Here is an 18,601-nt window from a genome sequence, read left to right as displayed (position 1 = left end):
AGGGAAGGGAAGGGAAGGGAAGAGAAGGGAGAAGGAAGGGAAGGGAGAAGGAAGGGAAGGGAGAAGGGAGGGAGGAGGGAGGGAGGCAGGCCGGCCAAATTCAAACAGAATCATAATTCCTCAGGAGGAGCTGAACCTTGCCTATCTTTGGAAACACTACAGTGGCTTAAAGTAGTGTTCTAAATATAATGTCCAAAGTTCTCTCTTTTCTATCTGTGGGTCAATGCATAGCATTCTAGAGTAAGCACCAAATTAGGAATCCTGGAATCTCATCCTGGCTTTGCCATATATGGGGCCTCCTCATGTAAGTCATTCTCTGTCTTAGTCTCTGTTTTACCTAGGAAAGGAAGAGATTGGACAAGATATTGCCCAAGGATTTTCACAGCTCTGAGTCCCGTAATTCACAGGATAGTCTAATACATGATACATTGTTCACTGTGCACTTGGGGCAGGGTCAAAGAGGCTTAAAGTGTGATTTCCAGGACTAAGGATTTAGCTGATATTTAGCATGTAAAGCAATGTGATTGAGCCATTGTACAAGCAGAACTAACAAGAAAGAGAAGCATATCTACAGATCCAGAAAGGTATCCACATACTCAGCAGCCCTGAGGGGCCCTAAGTTTAAAACCTTTGGAATAACTTTTTTTCTTTTTTTTTTTTTTGAGACGGAGTCTTGCTCTGTCACCCAGGCTGGAGTGCAGTGGCCAGATCTCAGCTCACTGCAAGCTCTGCCTCCCGGGTTCACGCCATTCTCCCGCCTCAGCCTCGCGAGTAGCTGGGACTACAGGCGCCCGCCACCACGCCCGGCTAGTTTTTTGTATTTTTTTTTTTAGTAGAGACGGGGTTTCACCGTATTAGCCAGGATGGTCTCGATCTCCTGACCTCGTGATCCGCCCGTCCGGCCTCCCAAAGCGCTGGGATTACAGGCTTGAGCCACTGTGCCCGGCCTTGGAATAACTTCTTTAGCTCACTCTGTCTTTGCTGGCCAGGGGTGGGCCTGATAATAACCTTGTAACTTCTGTTTTTAAAAAAGGCTTTCCTGATTCCCACCAACTTCTACCTACACAACCATAGTCAAGCCTTCTTGTAAGAGGCAAGGACACACAATTAGACCCAGCACTAAAGGAGTCAAAGATAGCCCTTCTTCTGAGTCAACTGTTAATTCCACACCTAGCAGGGGTGCCTAGGTCCCGGGTGGGCAGCTGGTCAAGGCTTCAGAGTTCTCATCCTGGGCATACTCTTCTGTTTAGCCAAGGGCTGGATGACCTGAAAATTAGAGTTATATCATCTAAGCCCAACTCCTTCCTCTGCAGTTCACAAAATTAGTGGGGTCTCTTATGTGCCTAGTTTTAGCATCAAAACTCCAAAGAGCTTTGGTTCATCTCTGTAGGAGAGCAGGGGCAGTGCTAAGGAAAGTGCATTCCTCATTCACACCACCCATGGACGTGAGAGAACTTGGGCCACCAAGTTTAGCGGCTTGAACTCCTACACCCTCACCTCTTCTGCATGCCATTGGTTTTCCAGCTCTGGGCCAGCACCACGCTGCTTACCACCGGCTTCCCTCGCAAGGTCACATAATCATCTGTTAGGTCCCCGTTGAAGTTGCCACAGAGACCACACACTTTGTTCTGCAGCCTCTCGCTGATGCTGATTTTAATGACGTTGAAACCATTGTAGTATATCTGGATGTCTGGGCTGGTGTCAATCACCAGAAACCCCTCACTGCTGTAGATTTTGGTTGCCAAACCAGTTATAAATGGAACATTCACTTGTGTGCCATTCACCTATAGGAGAAGGAAAACAGAAAATAATTACGCTTAGAGCAGGGGTTGGCAAACTTGTTCAGGAAAGGGCCAGGGAAAATATTTTGGGCATCGCAGGCCCTGTGATCTCTCTGTCTCAACGACTCCACTCTGTCCCTGCAGCATGACAGCAACCATAGACAATACACAACTAAATGAGTGTGGCCGTGTTCCAGCAAAGCTTTATTTACACAAACAGGCAGCAAGCAGATTTGCCGGCCCCTGCCCTAGAGTTTAAAGGCATTCACTCATCTTATACTGTAGTTGCCCCAAAGGAAGCACACTACGAAGCAGAAGTAGGGGAGAGGAGGTGAGAGATAAGGAAACCTTAGAAAAGTATAACCCACAATGAATGGCTGGATTTGTGTCTAAAACTTTCCCCAGCATAAGCCAATTACTGAAAATGAAATCCCAATCCTGTGCCAACGAGAGTCGAACACAGTTAAAATGGATCTGGGCATCATTGCCATGTTTATCGTTTTCTTGCTTATAATGTTCAAACTGGAGGTCCCCCCAGAGGAACTATAGGCACATTATTTTCTGCATTTGTCATTTTCCTGCTTTCTAACATTTTCTTTCCTTAGCCCTTGGGACAGAATATAACACGCTTTTCCTGTACTTACAAAATAAAAATTTTCTCCCCAGGCTATTAGTAGCTTTTGTACCTTAAAATAAAAAAATAAAAAACAGACACTTTTTAAAAAAATGAGTCTTTACTGTTTTGACTAGCTTGGGTATTTTGTTCAGCCACAATGTCAGGTTTTCTCTCTCGGGTGGTCATTTTCATTTTCTAGCTCCTGGATTCTGGACCAACGCTGTCGTGTTGACGTGGGCCAATTTGTAAAAGGAATGAAATGTCAAAAACAGTGGCACCTTTCATTGAAGTTAAAACCGGTATTAAATTTCAGATTCTTCATTTTAAGCTCACAAAATACTGCTGGTCTTTTGTCTGATGCTTGATACTACGCTATTTGATGACTCTTCAATTAAAGATACACTCAAGGCCTGATTATCTGAGCAGGTGGAAAACAGATACACGCAATAACACTCAATTCCCAAAAGTGGTAATGTGGCTGTCTCCGGGTCCCTCCCTCCCTGTGCTGACAGTGCTGGGGCCTGGCTCCATATCCTTCCGGGCGACTGGTGGCAGCAGCCTGCTCTGGCTGAGAGGCTGGGTCACCGTCAACAGTGCATCTGAGCAGGTGATCTTCTTAAAAGGAAGGGGTGGGAAGAATTCAAGTAGAGAGCCATATTTGTTGTGGGGTTGGGTGGGGGAGTTACATTTATTTACACACAGGTGTAAGATAAACAAGAAACCAGGCAATGGGCCTAAGGAGGAGCCAACCTAAGAGAAATCCACCAAGTGCAGCCTCCCATTTCCTGCCCCTCAGCGGGTCATCACCGGGCCCTTGGACAAAGGAGGTACGTATCACGTTTTTACTCAGATTGGTGTTTTGTTGGCAAATGCTTGCTTTCTCTTAGCTTACAGAAAGGATGGCAAAGATGAAGGGTGGGTCTGACTACAAGAGGGCAGAGCCAAAAATAATCTTAAGGGCTGTTAAAAACAAATGGGATGCATTTTGGAAAGTAATCAGAGTAAAAACTGATTTATCTAACAATTTATCACCTGAAGCTCTGTTAGCACCCATGCCATTGCCTGGCTCTGAGACCCCACAAGTCTCCTGCCTTTGGAATCATCAGCCAAGAACCAAATGGTGTCCGTTCTTATGCTTAAAGCATCTTCATACTTTGATTCTTTAAAACCTGGTCACTGTGTGTGGAACACCATGAAGCAACAATCTATCCCACAACTTGGCTGTCTGGGAGAACCCTACAAAATCCCGCAGCCAACCCCTTGTTTCCGGGCCCCTTCTTAAGAATGGACACCAGGCTGGTCACCTTGACCGTGTTCCGGTCGCTGATGAGAATCTGCTCTTCGTTAATGTAGAAGTAGACGGGCGAAATGATGGTGAGGTTGGGGGCCGACCACTTGTCGAAGTTGATGATAAGCTGGAAGGAGATGTCGGGCAGTTTCTGGCAGATGGTGGACAGCACGAAGGCGCAGTTGGCCGGGAAGCGGAGGAAGGCGCCGTCGAAGGTGCGGAAGACGCCGCCGCCGGCCGCCAGGCAGTAGGAGGTCTTGGTGCTGAAGCAGCCGCGCACCCCGTTGCGCAGCGCGCACTCCTCGTGGGACTTGCATTGGCGCGGGTCGCACTGGATCAGGTTGCGACGGAAACAGCGGCAGCGCCGCGTGCAGTCGCTGTTCCAGAACAGCTGCTTGGGCTGGAAGAGAGGCGCCGTTTGCATTAAATTCAGACTGTGGTCAGGGCTGGAGACCCCAAAGTCCAGTCCCCCTGGTCTTTTATCAGGCTGGGCTAGCCTATCTTTATTAGGGCTGGAATTTGTAGGAAGCAGCAGTGGGGAAACGGTCTCAACTCAAAGGCTCCATCAATTGCAGGCAACTCAGACGCCAAACAATATGCAGTTTTGACATTTACTTATTTACTTATGTATTTATTCTTAGAAACAGGGTCTCATTCTGTTGCCCAGGCTGGAGTGCACTGGCGCAATCGCAGATCACTGTAAGTAACCTGGAATGCCTGGACTCAAGCTATTCTCCTATCTCAGCTTCCCTAGTAGCTGGAACTATAGGCACACGCCACCACACCCAGCTAATTTTTGTATTTTTTGTAGAGACAGAGTCTCACTATGTTCTTGAACTGCTGGGCTCGAGCGATCCTCCTGCCTCAGCCTCCCAAACTGCTTGGATTACCGGTGTGAGCCACCACCCCGGCCATAACTTGATTGATTTTAATAAAGAACTCTGAAATCTTTGTGGCTGGATTGTAGAACTAATCACAGTCAACCTGAATGTGCAGCTGTTAGAGGAACTAGGTAAAGAGGAAGAATATTTGGTAGAAAATATCCATCAAGGAGTCACACTTCTGACAAGTACAGACTCTGCTTTAAAGATGAAATTAAAATTCACTTAAGAATGATAAATTAGCCCTTCAAACCTTAAACAGTCGTAAGAAAGCAATGACCAGCACTTCTGATTAACCATTTCACATTTCACAATCCTCACCCTTCCTTGTGTCTCGTCTGCTTCCAACTTACTTCTATTGGAAGTACCTTCATTCCCATGTGTCCTGAATGTGAGAGATCCAGAGGACACCTGGGGTCCATGAAAGGAACGTTTTGGGATCAGACCACCTGGGTTTCAATCTAGTCCTGTATCCCCGCCTGTGCCATCTTGAGTAACATTACTCACCTCCCCAGTGTCACTTTGCTCATTTCTAAATTGGAGATATTAATAGTATCCTGTGGTTGAGTGCAGTGGCTCATGCCTGTAATCCCAGCACTTTGGGAGGTCGAGGTGGAAGGACTGCTTGAGCCCAGGAGTTTGAGACAAACCTGAGCAACACAATGAAACCTCATTGCTACTTAAAATAATAATAATAATAATAATAGGCCGGGTGCAGTGGCTCATGCCTGTAATCCCAGCACTTTAGGAGGCTGAGGTGGGTGGATCACCTGAGGTCAGGAGTTTGAGACCAGCCTGGCCAACATGGTGAAACCCCGTCTCTACTAAATATGCAAAAATTAGCCAGGCGTGGTGGCACACGTCTACAGTCCCAGCTGCTCGGGAGGTTAAGGCAGGAGAATCGCTTGAACCTGGGAGGTGGGGGTTGCAGTGAGCCGAGATCGTGCCATTGCACTCCAGCCTGGGCGACAGAGTGAAACTCTGTGTCAAAATAATAGTAATAATAATAATGATAATAATAACCAGCATGGTAGTGCATGTCTGTAGTCCCAGCTACTCCAGAGGCTGAGGTGGGAGGATCGCTTAAGCCTGGGAGGTAGAGGCTGCAGTGAGTTGTGATCCTGCCGCTGCACTCCAGCCTGGGCAACAGAGAGAGACCCTGTCTCAGAAATAATAATAATAAAATGAAATTTAAAATAATGTCTTACAGGGCAGTTGTAAGGACTAAATTAAATAAGATGTATAAAACACACTTCCTGGCATAGGGTAGGCACTCAATAAATAGAAGCTGCTATTACAGGAGTAGAACAGCTCATCGTCTTTCAGATGGTGAAGAAATTATGCAACATTACATAAAATACCTACAACATAGCGTATCCTCAACTGGAGGCAGCTATTCTTTTCTTTTCTTTTCTTTCCCAGGAGTCCCACAACTAGAATGTTATTTTCTACTTTTCCCAAAACAGGCGGCAATCTGCAGGCACGACTCTGCTTGGTAGGGTTTGCATTCTTGATGTTGCACTTGCTCTAGACTAAGAATTCCAGGAAACTGTTGGAAATTGGTCATGATTGTCCAAGTGGGAGGTGGTATCAACAAATAGAATGTGTCATAGAGATGTGGGCACTCAATGCATTATCGACTTACTAAAATAGTGTTATCCAGAAAAGATCTTTCAACAGCACAAAAAGGCCTATGTTTCTGTCTGGTCAGTTTTCTGTTTAACTAGAGACATCAAAACCCTGGATATCAACTACAGATATGACTCAGATTCAAAGGTAAATAGATAAAGGAGAAGATCTTCCAGAACAAGTTTCCTGATTGCAGTGCACTTCAAGATGCTATTGCTGATTCTTTCATCCTCAAAGTGAAGTCATTGCTGGAACTAAGTCTACTCTCCTTCCAGACTTACATAACATATTCTGGGTGCCAACAGCCTCACAAATTGACTTCATTTCTCTTATCAGATTTATAGAATAACTGAGTGGATGGTTTGGCCTCTCTCTGATAAGAAGTCAGACATTACAGTGGTGAAAAGAGAAAAATAACTTGATGTATGTGGATATGATAAAGGGTAAATAATTCATCCACAAGAGAATCTGATCCTGAAACGAGTATCACAGTAAAGTGGCTGGCCCAGCGCTGCTTTCTTCACCTTAATCACACATGACAATGACAGCTGGGTGATCACTCTACATGCTAATAGCCAGGCATAGTCTCTATTCATTTCCAAAGAAATTTATTCTATGAACAAGCCCCCAAGCGCTTTGGAATGGTGGCAAGTAGATGTGGATTCTTTGTTCTCTGAGTTTCCTGCTTCCGGGATGTAAGCTGTTGTCAAAATCCACTGAGGTTCTGATGAAAAACTGTTCATAATATTTATACTGTAGTACTAATAGCAGTCAAGAGCTGACCATGCTTTTCCTGAGAGTTCCAAAGGCTTTTATTTGCATCCTTTCATTAACATGCCTGGATTTTTTGTTTACAAAGTGTTTCTCAAGAGAATAACAAAACAACAATAACAATAGCAGCTCCCAATTACTGAAGGACTTGATGCCAGGCACTAGGCTAGGAACCCAGCATCGATTATTTATCCAACAGCCCTACTGGGTTGGTATCATTAGTCACATTTCATTCATAGGGAAACAGACGTTCAGAGAAATGACAGCGTTTGCTCAGTGTCACACCTCCAGTGGTGGTACTGCTAGGATCGAACCCAGGTTTCATTGAATTATGCCACACTGACACTCAGGATGCCTGCCCAGGGTGCATGGCACAGTTGATAGACGGATAGGTTTTGGTAAGTCTCTGGGCTGGGAAACACAGTTTAGAGAGTGCTTTTTGAGTTTTGAGCCTGATTATATCTTCTCCTCAACTGTGAGAAAACAGAATTCATTAATTTTTTCCACATGTTCTGCCTTTTCCTTTCAAATAATATTTCTAAGAGCTCATTTCAACACCCCCTCTCCCAAAAAGTCTCCTTTGATTAGTTCCACTATTTTACCTTACTTCCTCCCTGTCTTTCTAATATAGCATTTAAATAAATTTTCCACTAAAAGTGAAATTGAGGGTTACTTCCACATTTCTTTTATTTATCCCCAAAGTTAGGGCAACTTGAATGAGTCAATGCATCTTTACAAAAAGGAGGTACTATTTATTTTTCGCCTAGTTGATTTCCAATTCAGACATTTCAATTAGAATTATTTTAAATGCTACTCTTCTTTTTCATTTAAAATTGATTAGTTCTGTAGGGTATTATTTTTCACTTGCTGATAGGTTATTTTGTAACTGTTCTCCTGTTCTTTAATGTACATTATTTCTCTCTTCTGAATAGATTTTTAAGACCCTCAAGGCAGGGGACATGCTTTCTCACCCCCTACAATACCACCAACACAGTGCTTTGCAAACAGCAGATACTCAATTATTCATAGTTGTTAACCATCTAACTTGCCAACATACGGTTTTGATGTCATTTAAACAGAATGGGCTTGAGATCGAACCATGAACTAAATACCTTGTCTATTCAAAAGCTTTTCTAGCTTAGTATTATGGAATTCTAGCTTAGTGTTATGGAAAGATTACAAAGTCCAAAAAGTGAAATGATTTCGTGAACTAAAATGTTTTATTGAGAAACATCTGCGAAGGGCATCTTCATAAACTCTATGTTTAAACCCCTGTAGGGGGCGCCGCAGAGGGTGGGATGTGGGGGCACCACATTAGCAGTCCGGACCAAACTCTGGGGATGATACCAGAGTGACAAGTGGCACACGTGGAGATGGCAGCCACAGCTACCCTCACGGAGCCTTAACAGCCAGAAGAGGGAAGGCCGCCCCACTCAGCCTCCAGCTCCATATTTTCCAGTGACAAATGTCCTTAGCTAAGACAGCTACAAATGTCAGATTCACAGTCACCATATTTCCAAACTATAGCTGTATCTGAAGCTTTCAAACTGAGATTTACAGGACAGAAAATAGAGAAAGGCACGACAGAGACACACAAATGTGAGAGAGCAGGGGACGCAGAGCGCCGGAGACCTTGCCAATGTGGAGGAGGGAGGAGGAGACACTCAGGTGCTTTTCCAAATCTGACACTCAGTGCCCAAGAGCGTCATCTGAAGAGTGTGCTTAGCCTCTCTACCCCCATCCCACTCTCCTGCCATGAACATGACGCTCTTCATAATGAAGTGGGAAAATTGGTCAATCTGACCAACCTCTTAGAGTTGGAGAGGAATCTGATCACTGGCAAGGAGGAAAATGCCAGGCTGGCCTCCCATACCTCGTAATATTTGCCATCGGAGTAGCAGCCGCAGCTGTGGGGCAGGATGCAGCTCTTGCCGTTGAGGACGTAGCCAGCGTCGCACTGACAGCCCTCCACGCAGTAGTGGCTGCAGTCACTCTTCAGGCGGATGGCGGCACAGCGGGGCTGGCAGACACTCACGCAGCTCTCGTAATGGCTGTTTGGAGGGCAGGTGACAGCTGGAACAGGACAGACAAGTCAAGACTCACATGATCACAAGGCACCGAGGAGGGTTTTCTCACAGCTATTGCTCACCTACTCAGGGAGAGGAAGGGCACAGGGAGAGGCAGGAGGTGGGAGGTCTACTGCCTTTCTTCATTACTGCCCTCTTTGCTCACAGAAAGCCTGGGTCTGATTAGTTGCCTCTTAAATAAAGGGTCAACGTGCAGATGGAGGTGGCTGGAGCTTCTCACATCATGGTCGTCCTCTCCTCAGCCTGGCCATTGAGATCCTCTATTGCCTGCCACCTAAACCCACCCCCGATCTGAATCTCCAGTTAGAAATCTCACCTGATAACCTCCCAAGGCACCCACACTCCTCCTGCCTCTAGGTCTTCGTTCACGTTGATCTTTCTTATTCATGCCCTTCTTCATCCTCTCAGCCTATCCAAATTCCTGGTTCTTCAAGTTCCAGTGGGAGTCCCAGCTCACCCATATAGCTCTCCCTCTTAGACCAGTGTCAGCTCCTCCACACCCCAGAGCTTCTACAGAACCTTTTTCTAAGCCAGCAGTTTACCATCCATGGATGCCTGAGCCCCATGATCTCTGAGAAGGCAAATGTACACTGTGTGTGTGTGTGTGTGCGTGTGTGCGCGCGCGCGCGCGCATGAGTACACATGCTGGCGTGAACGTGTGTGTGTGTTTGTGTGCATGAGTACACGTGCTGGCGTGCACGTGTGTGTGCATGTGCACATGTCTGTGCAAACTGACTCACATCAATTATGTTCTACCATTTTTCAAATGCATCTAGATGCTTTTATAGAAGGCAAGTAGGGTCCTGGTGAAGGGTGTGGGCTCTGGAACCAGCTACAAGAGACCCAGAGCATCACTCGGGCTCTCTGAGCTTCAGCTTTCTTATCTGTAAATACAGATACCAACAGCATTCGCTTCACGCCTAGTTGCAAAGGATTAAGTGAGTCTGTGTGCTCAGGACAGTGGTTGGCACATAAGTGTTCCGTAAGTATTAGTCAATCATTAAAGATAGGTTTGCTTAAAAAGTTTCGTAGAAGCTATTATCTCAATCAATGTATACTAAAAGCACAACTACCATTATGTGGGAATGTCTACCCTATACTGTATACAGTATCTATATGGGGGGTTATTTCATTTATTAAATTATCTAGTAGTAACATCTACTTTTAGAGTACACAGTTCTATGAATTTTAACACGTTTTGATTCATATAACCACTCTCACAATATACCATATGTTTTTAAAAAACATTTGTAGTTTAATACATAATACTTGCATAGCGTAGAAAATCCAAACCATACAAGTAAAAGCATGATGAAATGGCAACCTCTGATACCAAACTATAGTCCATTTTTCCAGAAGTGTTCTATGCATATACAAGCACCCATTTGTGTGTGTATGTATGCACACAAGCATATGTGTATGCCCTGCCCATTATTTTTTGCATAAATGGGAGCATAATATATACACATTTCTGCTCATTGCTTTCTTTATGACAATATTCATTTCATTTAGCCTCAAATTATTGCTTTTGCATTGCTGCATGCTGAGTGTATTTTTTGTGTTTATGCTGATGCTGCAGTGAACATCCCTGTACATGTATCTTTGCCCTCATGAGTAAGGGCATCTGTGGAATAAATTACTGAAAGTGGAATTACTAGGTCAAAAGGTATGAATGCCACTAAGTTGCCTCTAAAGAGGCTGTGCCAATTTGTCTTCCTCCCTGCACTGTTGGAGGAGGTTTGTTTTCCCACACTTTCCTTGATTGTCTATCACCAAATTGTCTGATCCTTGGAAACAAGGTTAAAATACTATATGTGCTGTCTCCTTATGCTATATGTGTATTACTATTATTATTATTATATATCCTTATTTAGTTTGCATTTCTTTGTGAGGTTGATCCTCTTGCTTTCATTTGTTTATAATCCATTCGTATGTCCTTTTTTGTTAACTGCCTTTTCATATCCTTTTCACATTTCATGTTGTTGAAATTTTTATTATTAAATTATAAAAGTTCTTTAAAAATTAAAATAGGCCAGGTCAGGTGCAGTGGCTCATGCCTGTAATCCCAGCACTTTGGCAGTCCAATGCAGTGGATCACGAGGTCAAGAGATTGAGACCAGCCTGGCCAACATGGTGAAATCCTGTCTCTACTAAAAATACAAAAATTAGCCAGGCATGGTGGCGCTTGCTTTTAGTCCCAGCTACTTGGGAAGCTGAGGCAGGAGAATTGCTTGAACCCAGGAGGTGGAGGTTGCAGTGACCTGAGATCATGCCACTGCACTCCAGCCTGGTGACAGAGTGAGACTCCATCTCAAAAAAAAAAAAAAAGAATTAAAATAGGCCTTTGTGGTATGTCGTATGTGTTACAAAATATTTATCATTTGTCTTTTGACTTTGCATTCATTTTTAAATAATTTTGTAACTTTTTTTGAAGTTGTTTATCTCCCTGCCATGGAAAGATGTAAAATTTTTAATGTAATGAAATTTATCAAATTTCCCTTTTAACTTTGGGTAATTTGTTCTGAAACGTTCTCTCCACTGCAAGATTATCAAGAACACTCCTTTGTTTTCTTCTAGTATTTTTGTGATTTAGTTTTTTTATGTTTAATCTTTGTTCTGCCTGGATTTTATTTTGGAGTAAGAAATGAAGGAAGGATTTAGCTTTTCCCAGCTAGTTTGCCCTTTGACCTTTTACTATTTACTGAATAACAAATATGTTTTCCCAGTACTTTGAAATGCCAACTTTACCATATGCTAATTTCTCTTTAGTGTTCGGGCTTGTTTCTGAACTTTCTCTTCTTTCCCTTGGTTGGTCTTTCTGTTCATGTGCCAGTATTCACTTGTTTTATTTTTATTATTTATTTGTTTAACTTGTTCATATGCCAGTGTTAACAGTGACTGAAGGTATGCAATACATTGTAATATTTGGGAAGAGGTATTACTAATTTAGAGATGTTTGTTATTTCAAGTATTTCAAATGGGTCTATTTCTCCAACTGGATGATAAACACCACGTTTCACACTCTGATTCTTCCATGCCACCCCAAACAGTGCTGAGAACATGGCAGATGGTTAAGAAACACTTGATTCTTGGAAGACAGACTTTCAGATTCCTAGTACTGATCCACTGCTTCTCTCTCCCCATCAAATGATATACTGCGAGCTGTAGAGTGATGACCTGGACTCTGCACCTGGATTTGTACCATGGTCAAGAATGTGTCTCTTGCCATACCCAGCATCTGTGCCTTGGTAGACAGGATGAATGGCGCCCCTAAAAAGCAATTCAGCTCAACGGAATGGACAGAGGCTTTGGAATCAGACCAACCTGGATTTGAGGCCTCGCTCCGCCATTAAGCAGTGTCACTATGGACAGGTTACTTGCTCTCTCTAAAACTCTGTTTTCTCATCTATAAAACTGGGATCATAATATCTCCCTCATCGAGTAGTTATCAAAATAAAATGAGATATAATTCATAAAGCTCCTCATATAGTGCCTGGTACTTCAATAATAACTTCTGCAATTCATAGTAGTAATAGTTGTAATCGTAGAGGAATTTTTTTTTAACAATTATTATTAAATGTTTGGAGAAATATGTAAGACAAATCTTAATTATCAGACTTTGTACCCAGCACTCTGAAGTAGCAGCAGCTGCCTCCAATAAAAGGGAAAAGGACGATGACAACCAACTTTGGCCACAAGTTAGGCACGGGGTGACTAGGCTCAGAGAGGCAGCGTTGCACAGAAGGGAGAGCACTGCCTTAGGAGCCACTTTCCAACTTACCCAGGCCACCTTCCTCGGGAAAGTGACTTCCTTTCTCTGAGCTTCAGTTTCTTCCTATAGAAAATGGGATTATGAGTAGTGCCTACTTGGCAGAGTTGCAATGAGAAGTAAATGCATGAGTCCCCAGATCCCACTTAGAACCTAGTACATAGTGAGAGCTAAGGAACTGTCATTTATTCCTTTTTTATTTCCTTCTCTTTCTCCTCTCACCATCGAATACCCTAATTACAGTCCCCCATGAAGGGACTGAAAGAATGATAGACTCAGCTCAATGAATTTTAAGGAGGGGCTAGTAATTAAGACAATTTACCTTCCCTTCTCCTTGTAAGCCTATTTGCTCAACTTAGGTTACAAGATTTTCCAATGAGTTTACAAATAAGGTAATTGAGTAATAAATTATCCCATTGATAGGAACGGTCAGATCATTGAAAAACACCAGCATTCTACCTTGTTACCAAAAAAGCACAAGTTTGATGGGCAGTTCTAGGTTAACCCCTTTGCTCCTAAAGCACCATTTCTCATATCAAGCATTGGATGCTACATTTGGATTGATTTTTGGTAGAATGAGAGTTGGAAAGAGATGGGGCCTGTCCTCACATGATGTGGAGTCATATCAGCTAGTTAAAACAATCCTATTCTTAGGTCGAATGGCTGAATTAGGACTCAGTCTCCCGAAGCTTTTCTCTGCTTCTGAGATTCAAAATGGAAAAGGAAGTTGTCTCTAACCACACCCTCTCCCCCAACCTGACCTCCATACCAGCTTTAAAACATATATTTTTTCTCCTATTTTAGTCTTTCTTTTTGCCATTCATTACCACCATCTCCTCAGGTGCTCTAACTTTGGGATCTTTACCCCTATCTTGAAATGTCAAGGTAGGGAAGGTCTAAGTCTCCTTGTGATGGGAACGATTCTAAGTTACCTGCTGGCCCTGGCGTATCAGCCTGGGACGTGCTGGTGGGAAGCTGGTAGAAGGCAAGGGAGAGGACCCGAGACTGAGGATGAGGCAGGGCAGACTCGGCTCTGGGTGCCATGGGTAGAACTCCCATTACTAGCAAGCCAGGGTAGAGAGGAGGCAACCAATGTGTGGACAGAAATTTGGGAAGGGAGAGGAAAGGGTTGCTGGTAGAAGGGAGAGAAAGACAAGAAAAATCACCTTCTTATCCTTTATCCCTAGCCAAGCTTTGTTGTGGAGGCCTTTCTTCCTTGGGGCTAAGGTTGTGAGGCCTTGCTGACTCAATTTCTTTTCCTTCCCATGAGTGACAAAAATTAAGACCCATCAGTTGAGGTGAGAGTTCCTGGCATTAGCCTCTGTGTGCATTTCCCTATTTGTTGCAGTTGGAAGCATTGGTTTTTGGCATGCCTGTCCCCACCCCAGCCACCCTGAGAGCAGTACACCCAGCATGGCGTGGCTGCAGGTGAAGAGAGAAGTCTCTGTAACAGGGAAAACAGGGGAGCTTTCCCTTCCAAAACAGCTTCCCCATTCTGCACCATGTTTAGGCCTCTGGGTCCAAAGCTTGGTTTTCTGATTTAGAGGAAGACAAGCTCTCTGGTCTTACTGGAATGACCCCAATGAATCCAGAGTAGCTCTGGGGATTTACCCAGACCCGAGCTTTCTTATAGGTATATTTATGTCATTGAAGTCATCAGAGGCCAGTTTGTCTGGACTGTCACCCCTACTGGTACCATTCCCTACCCTGCCTGGCCTCACCCACTCAGGGACTAAGCCTGGATGAAATGGGATTGGCATCTGTTCCCTGCCTTCATCTTCCTCCCAACCTTCCCTTACAATCGACATGAATCCAGTTGTGTGGAATGTAAACTGACTGTGTGAGCGTTAAACCACAATGCTGTTTCTGGTTTTTCATCTGAATTTCCTTTTCCAGGATGAAGATGGGAGTTGATTCTCTGGGGACCCTGCTGTATCACTTATTTAGAGCTCTATGCATTCCGGATCAATTTTTAGTTTTAAAAGAGCTACAGACCTTCTAAAGGGAATATGCTTTTTAAAGAAATATGCTATTATTAATGAGATTGAGACAGGAAAACAGATCAAAGCAAGTTAGCTAAAGACCAACAGTGTTTTTTCCCCCAAGTTTTTCCTATTCGTATGTGCTAAATGCAGGTAAATTATCCCAGTACATAGTCCAGCAGTATAGTATATGGGTTGGGAGCCTGGGCTTTGGGTTAGAAGCTCAAGTCCTGACTTTGCCACTCAGATTATACGACCTTAGGCAGTTACTTCATTCCTCGGAGTCTCAGTTGCTCCTTGACTAATTGGGTCATTGAGAAGAATAAATGAGGTATATTGATAAAATGTTTAGCATGGGGTCTTGGCTCAGAGCAAGCCATTAATATAGCAATACCGCTTAGAATGCACAGAGTGTGCCTGGCTTTCAATTACCTAATTGGATCCCCTGGACGTTTCTGAGGCACAAACATTAAAGGCAGCATTACCACTGCTTTATGGAAGGGGAAACTGAGAACCAGGGAGGAAAAGTGAATTGCCCCAAGGTCACACAGATCCTTAAAGACAGAGTAAAGGCTGGAATCCAGGGGCTCTAGTTCCTTCTCTAATGTACTCTTAATATTCTGCTCTGTTTCATAAACACAAAGACTGAAACATGACACATATGAATCAAATAGAATAACATGCTTAGACAAAGCATGCGGATTATTAACACAAGGATGGGCCCATGAGGTGCTGAAACTTATCCTTCTTTCATTAATCTCTTGTTAGCATTCTATTGTGAACTTTGTGCGTCCAAATGCCACATGCGATACTCTGTGATTTATATGCATGACCTTATTTCATCCTTAGGGTAACCCATGAAATAAGTGACATTAACTCTTATTTTACCAATAAGGACATGGAGGCTCCAGGAGGTTACACGTCATGCTTCATTCAGATAACAGACTCAGTTCCAAAGTGCATATCCTTAAATTGCTACTCAATTTGTTCTGACTTCTAGGGAGATGGAAGACTGGCCTTCCCAGAGCAATCAAGAAAGAAGAGAAGCTACAAGGAGCGACAATGAGAAGGACTCACTGCAGGATGTGTAGTTCCTCCAGCCAGTCACCGTGATCCCCTGAGTCTGGCAGGTGCTGGCGTAGTTCTGCAGCCAGCTGCAGGCGGTCTGCACCGCGCCCCCATCGATGCAAGAGTCAAACAGGCAGTTCTTGTAGAAGAAGGTGGGGTTAACTTTGCTGTGACACTTGGAGAAGCCAGCATTCTGGTTGGGGATCAGGTTGCACAGCTGCTGCACTTTGGAGAAACCTTCTACCTTGGCACAGGACGGACAGCGGTCCCCACAGCCCACCTGGCAGAAGGTGTCCCTCTTCACCCAGCTCTGCCCAAACTCATTGACGCTGGATGCGAGCAGACCTATGGGCATCTCCAGGTCGTCATCAGGGTTGCCGTTGTAGCGGCCGCACAGACCATAGGTGCTGTTCTGCATGCTCCGAGGAACTGTGATGGACAGGAAGGTCTTCCAGTCATATACAACCTTCAGGCCAAAATCAGTTTCCACCACCACGTGGAAGCCAAAGGAAAAAATATTTATCTTTCCTTGCCCCAGCTTCAGGGGCAGATAGAGCCGTTCACTGTTGACCTATAAGAGGAGAGATGAGGTGCAGAAACACAGTTGGCCCAGAGATTTCCCAGCTCTTCTCCTAACAATGAGTCTCTTGAAAGACAAGTCCCAGAGGGAAGTTGGAGCAGGTTGAATGTAGTCTTTGCATGTACTGTTGTTTATGTCAGTCAACTATTATTATTAGGATTTGAACAGACGCAAATGACTATCCTTGGTACACTAATATACCTACTTATTTCAGTGCCTTCTGTTTACATAGCATTATTTCCCCCAGGAATTCAAATTGTTTTCTCCAAGGTAATGTAAAGGTAATAAGAATTCAATTAAAGTTTAGACTGAAATACCAAAACATAGAACTCTTGTGTTTCTATTTCTAGCTCTACCATGGAATTTATTTTAGGCAAGCCCCAGTGTATTAATTCCTTCGAGATTTCTTTTTTCTTTAAGGATGGCTTCACTTTGCTGTTCCCTCTGTCTGAAATGACACTCTCCGCCCCTCAACATCCCTCTCATCCTCCAGACCCTGCTCCAATGTTGCCTCTTCTGTAAGGCAAGATTTTCTGAGCCCGTGGTCAGAATTAATCACTCCCTTGTCTGGGAAACCAGGGCAGGTTATTTATACTTCTCTTGTATTCCTCTCCACCGCTGGCCAGGATCAAGCCTGCATACACTGTATTGCACCACACATCACAATCTGCCTTATGTTATGACTGGTGTACGCTCTTCCATCTCACCTACAAGATTATGGGCAACTTGAGGGCAGGAACCACAAATATTGATCTTTATGCCCACCTTCCCCTCATTACCCCCCAGGCACCCAGCACAATGTCTCCCACGGAGGGGGCACTTGACATACGTTTCCTCCCACATATTTTTAAATTCAGACAAGAGGGAAATCCCTTAACAGTAAACTTCAGGACTGCACTGCCCTTGAACTATTTTGATTCAGAGGAGCCAAATCCTATCGCCTGTGGCCGGTTAGTGCATGATGGAAGATAGACAGCCAGGTTGCTCACTGCAGCAAGGGCTCGCAGTGGAGGTGGCATGCCTTGTGGGAGAAGCAGCTGTTTTAAGATTGCTCTCTGACCAGAAATCCCTTCCCCCAACATCCTTCCTCTCTCTCTTGGCTGACACCACTTTCCACGCCTTCTCCTGCCTTGGTTCAGACTCTCATCACCTTTCACCTTGACTGTAGTGTACTCTCCTAACTTGTCTCGCTGGCCCCAGGATTGCCCCTCCATTTGGTCACTACCGCCACGCCAGTAATCTTAATGCAATTGAAAGCAGTTAATCCAATACTGAAAGCCCTCTCCAGGGCTTGGGTAAAGTGTCTGATATTCTTAGCACTTCTCCAGGAACTGGCCCTGCCTCTCAGATCCACCCCATTGGCTTCCTGCACACCAGCAACACCCAACAGTTTGCAGTTCCCTAAATGAACCAAGCTGTGCCATTCCACCCTGCCATTTCCCGTGCTGTGAGTGTGATGGATGCTTTCCATGCTCCACCCAGGACCCCCAATCCCAGGCCCTGCAACTATGGGCTAATGATAACTCACAGCTGGCCTTGGCCCCATGGGAACCACATTGCCCAGAAGATTCTGACCCCCTAATCCAAGGGTAGCCCTTGGCCAATGACTGGCTGACACTGGGAGTCGAGCACCACGGCTCCCAGTAGCCCAGGCTAAAGCTGTTCTGCAGCTTGGACCACAGCCCTGCTGAGCTCTCTTGACCTGGTGCTATCCTCACTTTCCCAAGATTTCCCACCTCAGACTTTGCTTCTCGGGAACCTGACCTAAGACAACAGGGATGCCCTTGACCCCACCTTTTTCCTGGGGCAATGCTCACCCTTCAAAACTCAACTATCTCCTTCTGTGAGTATTCGTTGAGGCAGAATTCATTCATTCATCCAGTAGACATTGATTTGGCACCACTGAGTGCCAGGCACTGTGCTAAAGGCTGGGATAAAAAACATATGGCCTTTTCCTAGGAGCTCATAGGCATGTGGCAGAGGGAAGTACACAGACAGATAACAATACCATGTGATAAAAGCAATGATAGAGGTAAACAGATGCACAGGCACCAGCCTTAGCCTGGGCACAAAATCAGGGCTGCCTGCAGAAGACAATGCCCACACCCGGTCTCAAAGGAGGAGGAGGAGTTGGCCCGTCAAGGAGGGG

The 18,601-nt window shown here is 44.6% G+C and overlaps 1 protein-coding gene across 1 annotated transcript in view; it reads right to left on the bottom strand.

Annotated features, from left to right (window-relative positions):
* Positions 1-18,601, bottom strand: part of TECTA (tectorin alpha) — an 89,083-nt gene that overhangs the window by 29,701 nt on the left and 40,781 nt on the right. The window contains exons 11-14 of the mRNA XM_011926983.1: positions 15,882-16,443; positions 8,840-9,039; positions 3,702-4,085; positions 1,498-1,784 (exon numbers count right to left, since the gene is read on the bottom strand). Coding sequence (XP_011782373.1) covers positions 1,498-1,784; positions 3,702-4,085; positions 8,840-9,039; positions 15,882-16,443 — 1,433 coding nt within the window. The remainder of the gene's footprint in view (positions 1-1,497; positions 1,785-3,701; positions 4,086-8,839; positions 9,040-15,881; positions 16,444-18,601) is intronic.

This window comes from Colobus angolensis, unplaced genomic scaffold (assembly GCF_000951035.1).
Source record: "Colobus angolensis palliatus isolate OR3802 unplaced genomic scaffold, Cang.pa_1.0 Scaffold7, whole genome shotgun sequence".
NCBI classification, from domain to species: Eukaryota; Metazoa; Chordata; class Mammalia; order Primates; family Cercopithecidae; genus Colobus; species Colobus angolensis.
The sequence above is the reverse complement of the archived record's forward strand: the minus strand, read 5'-3'. Positions and strand labels throughout refer to the sequence as shown.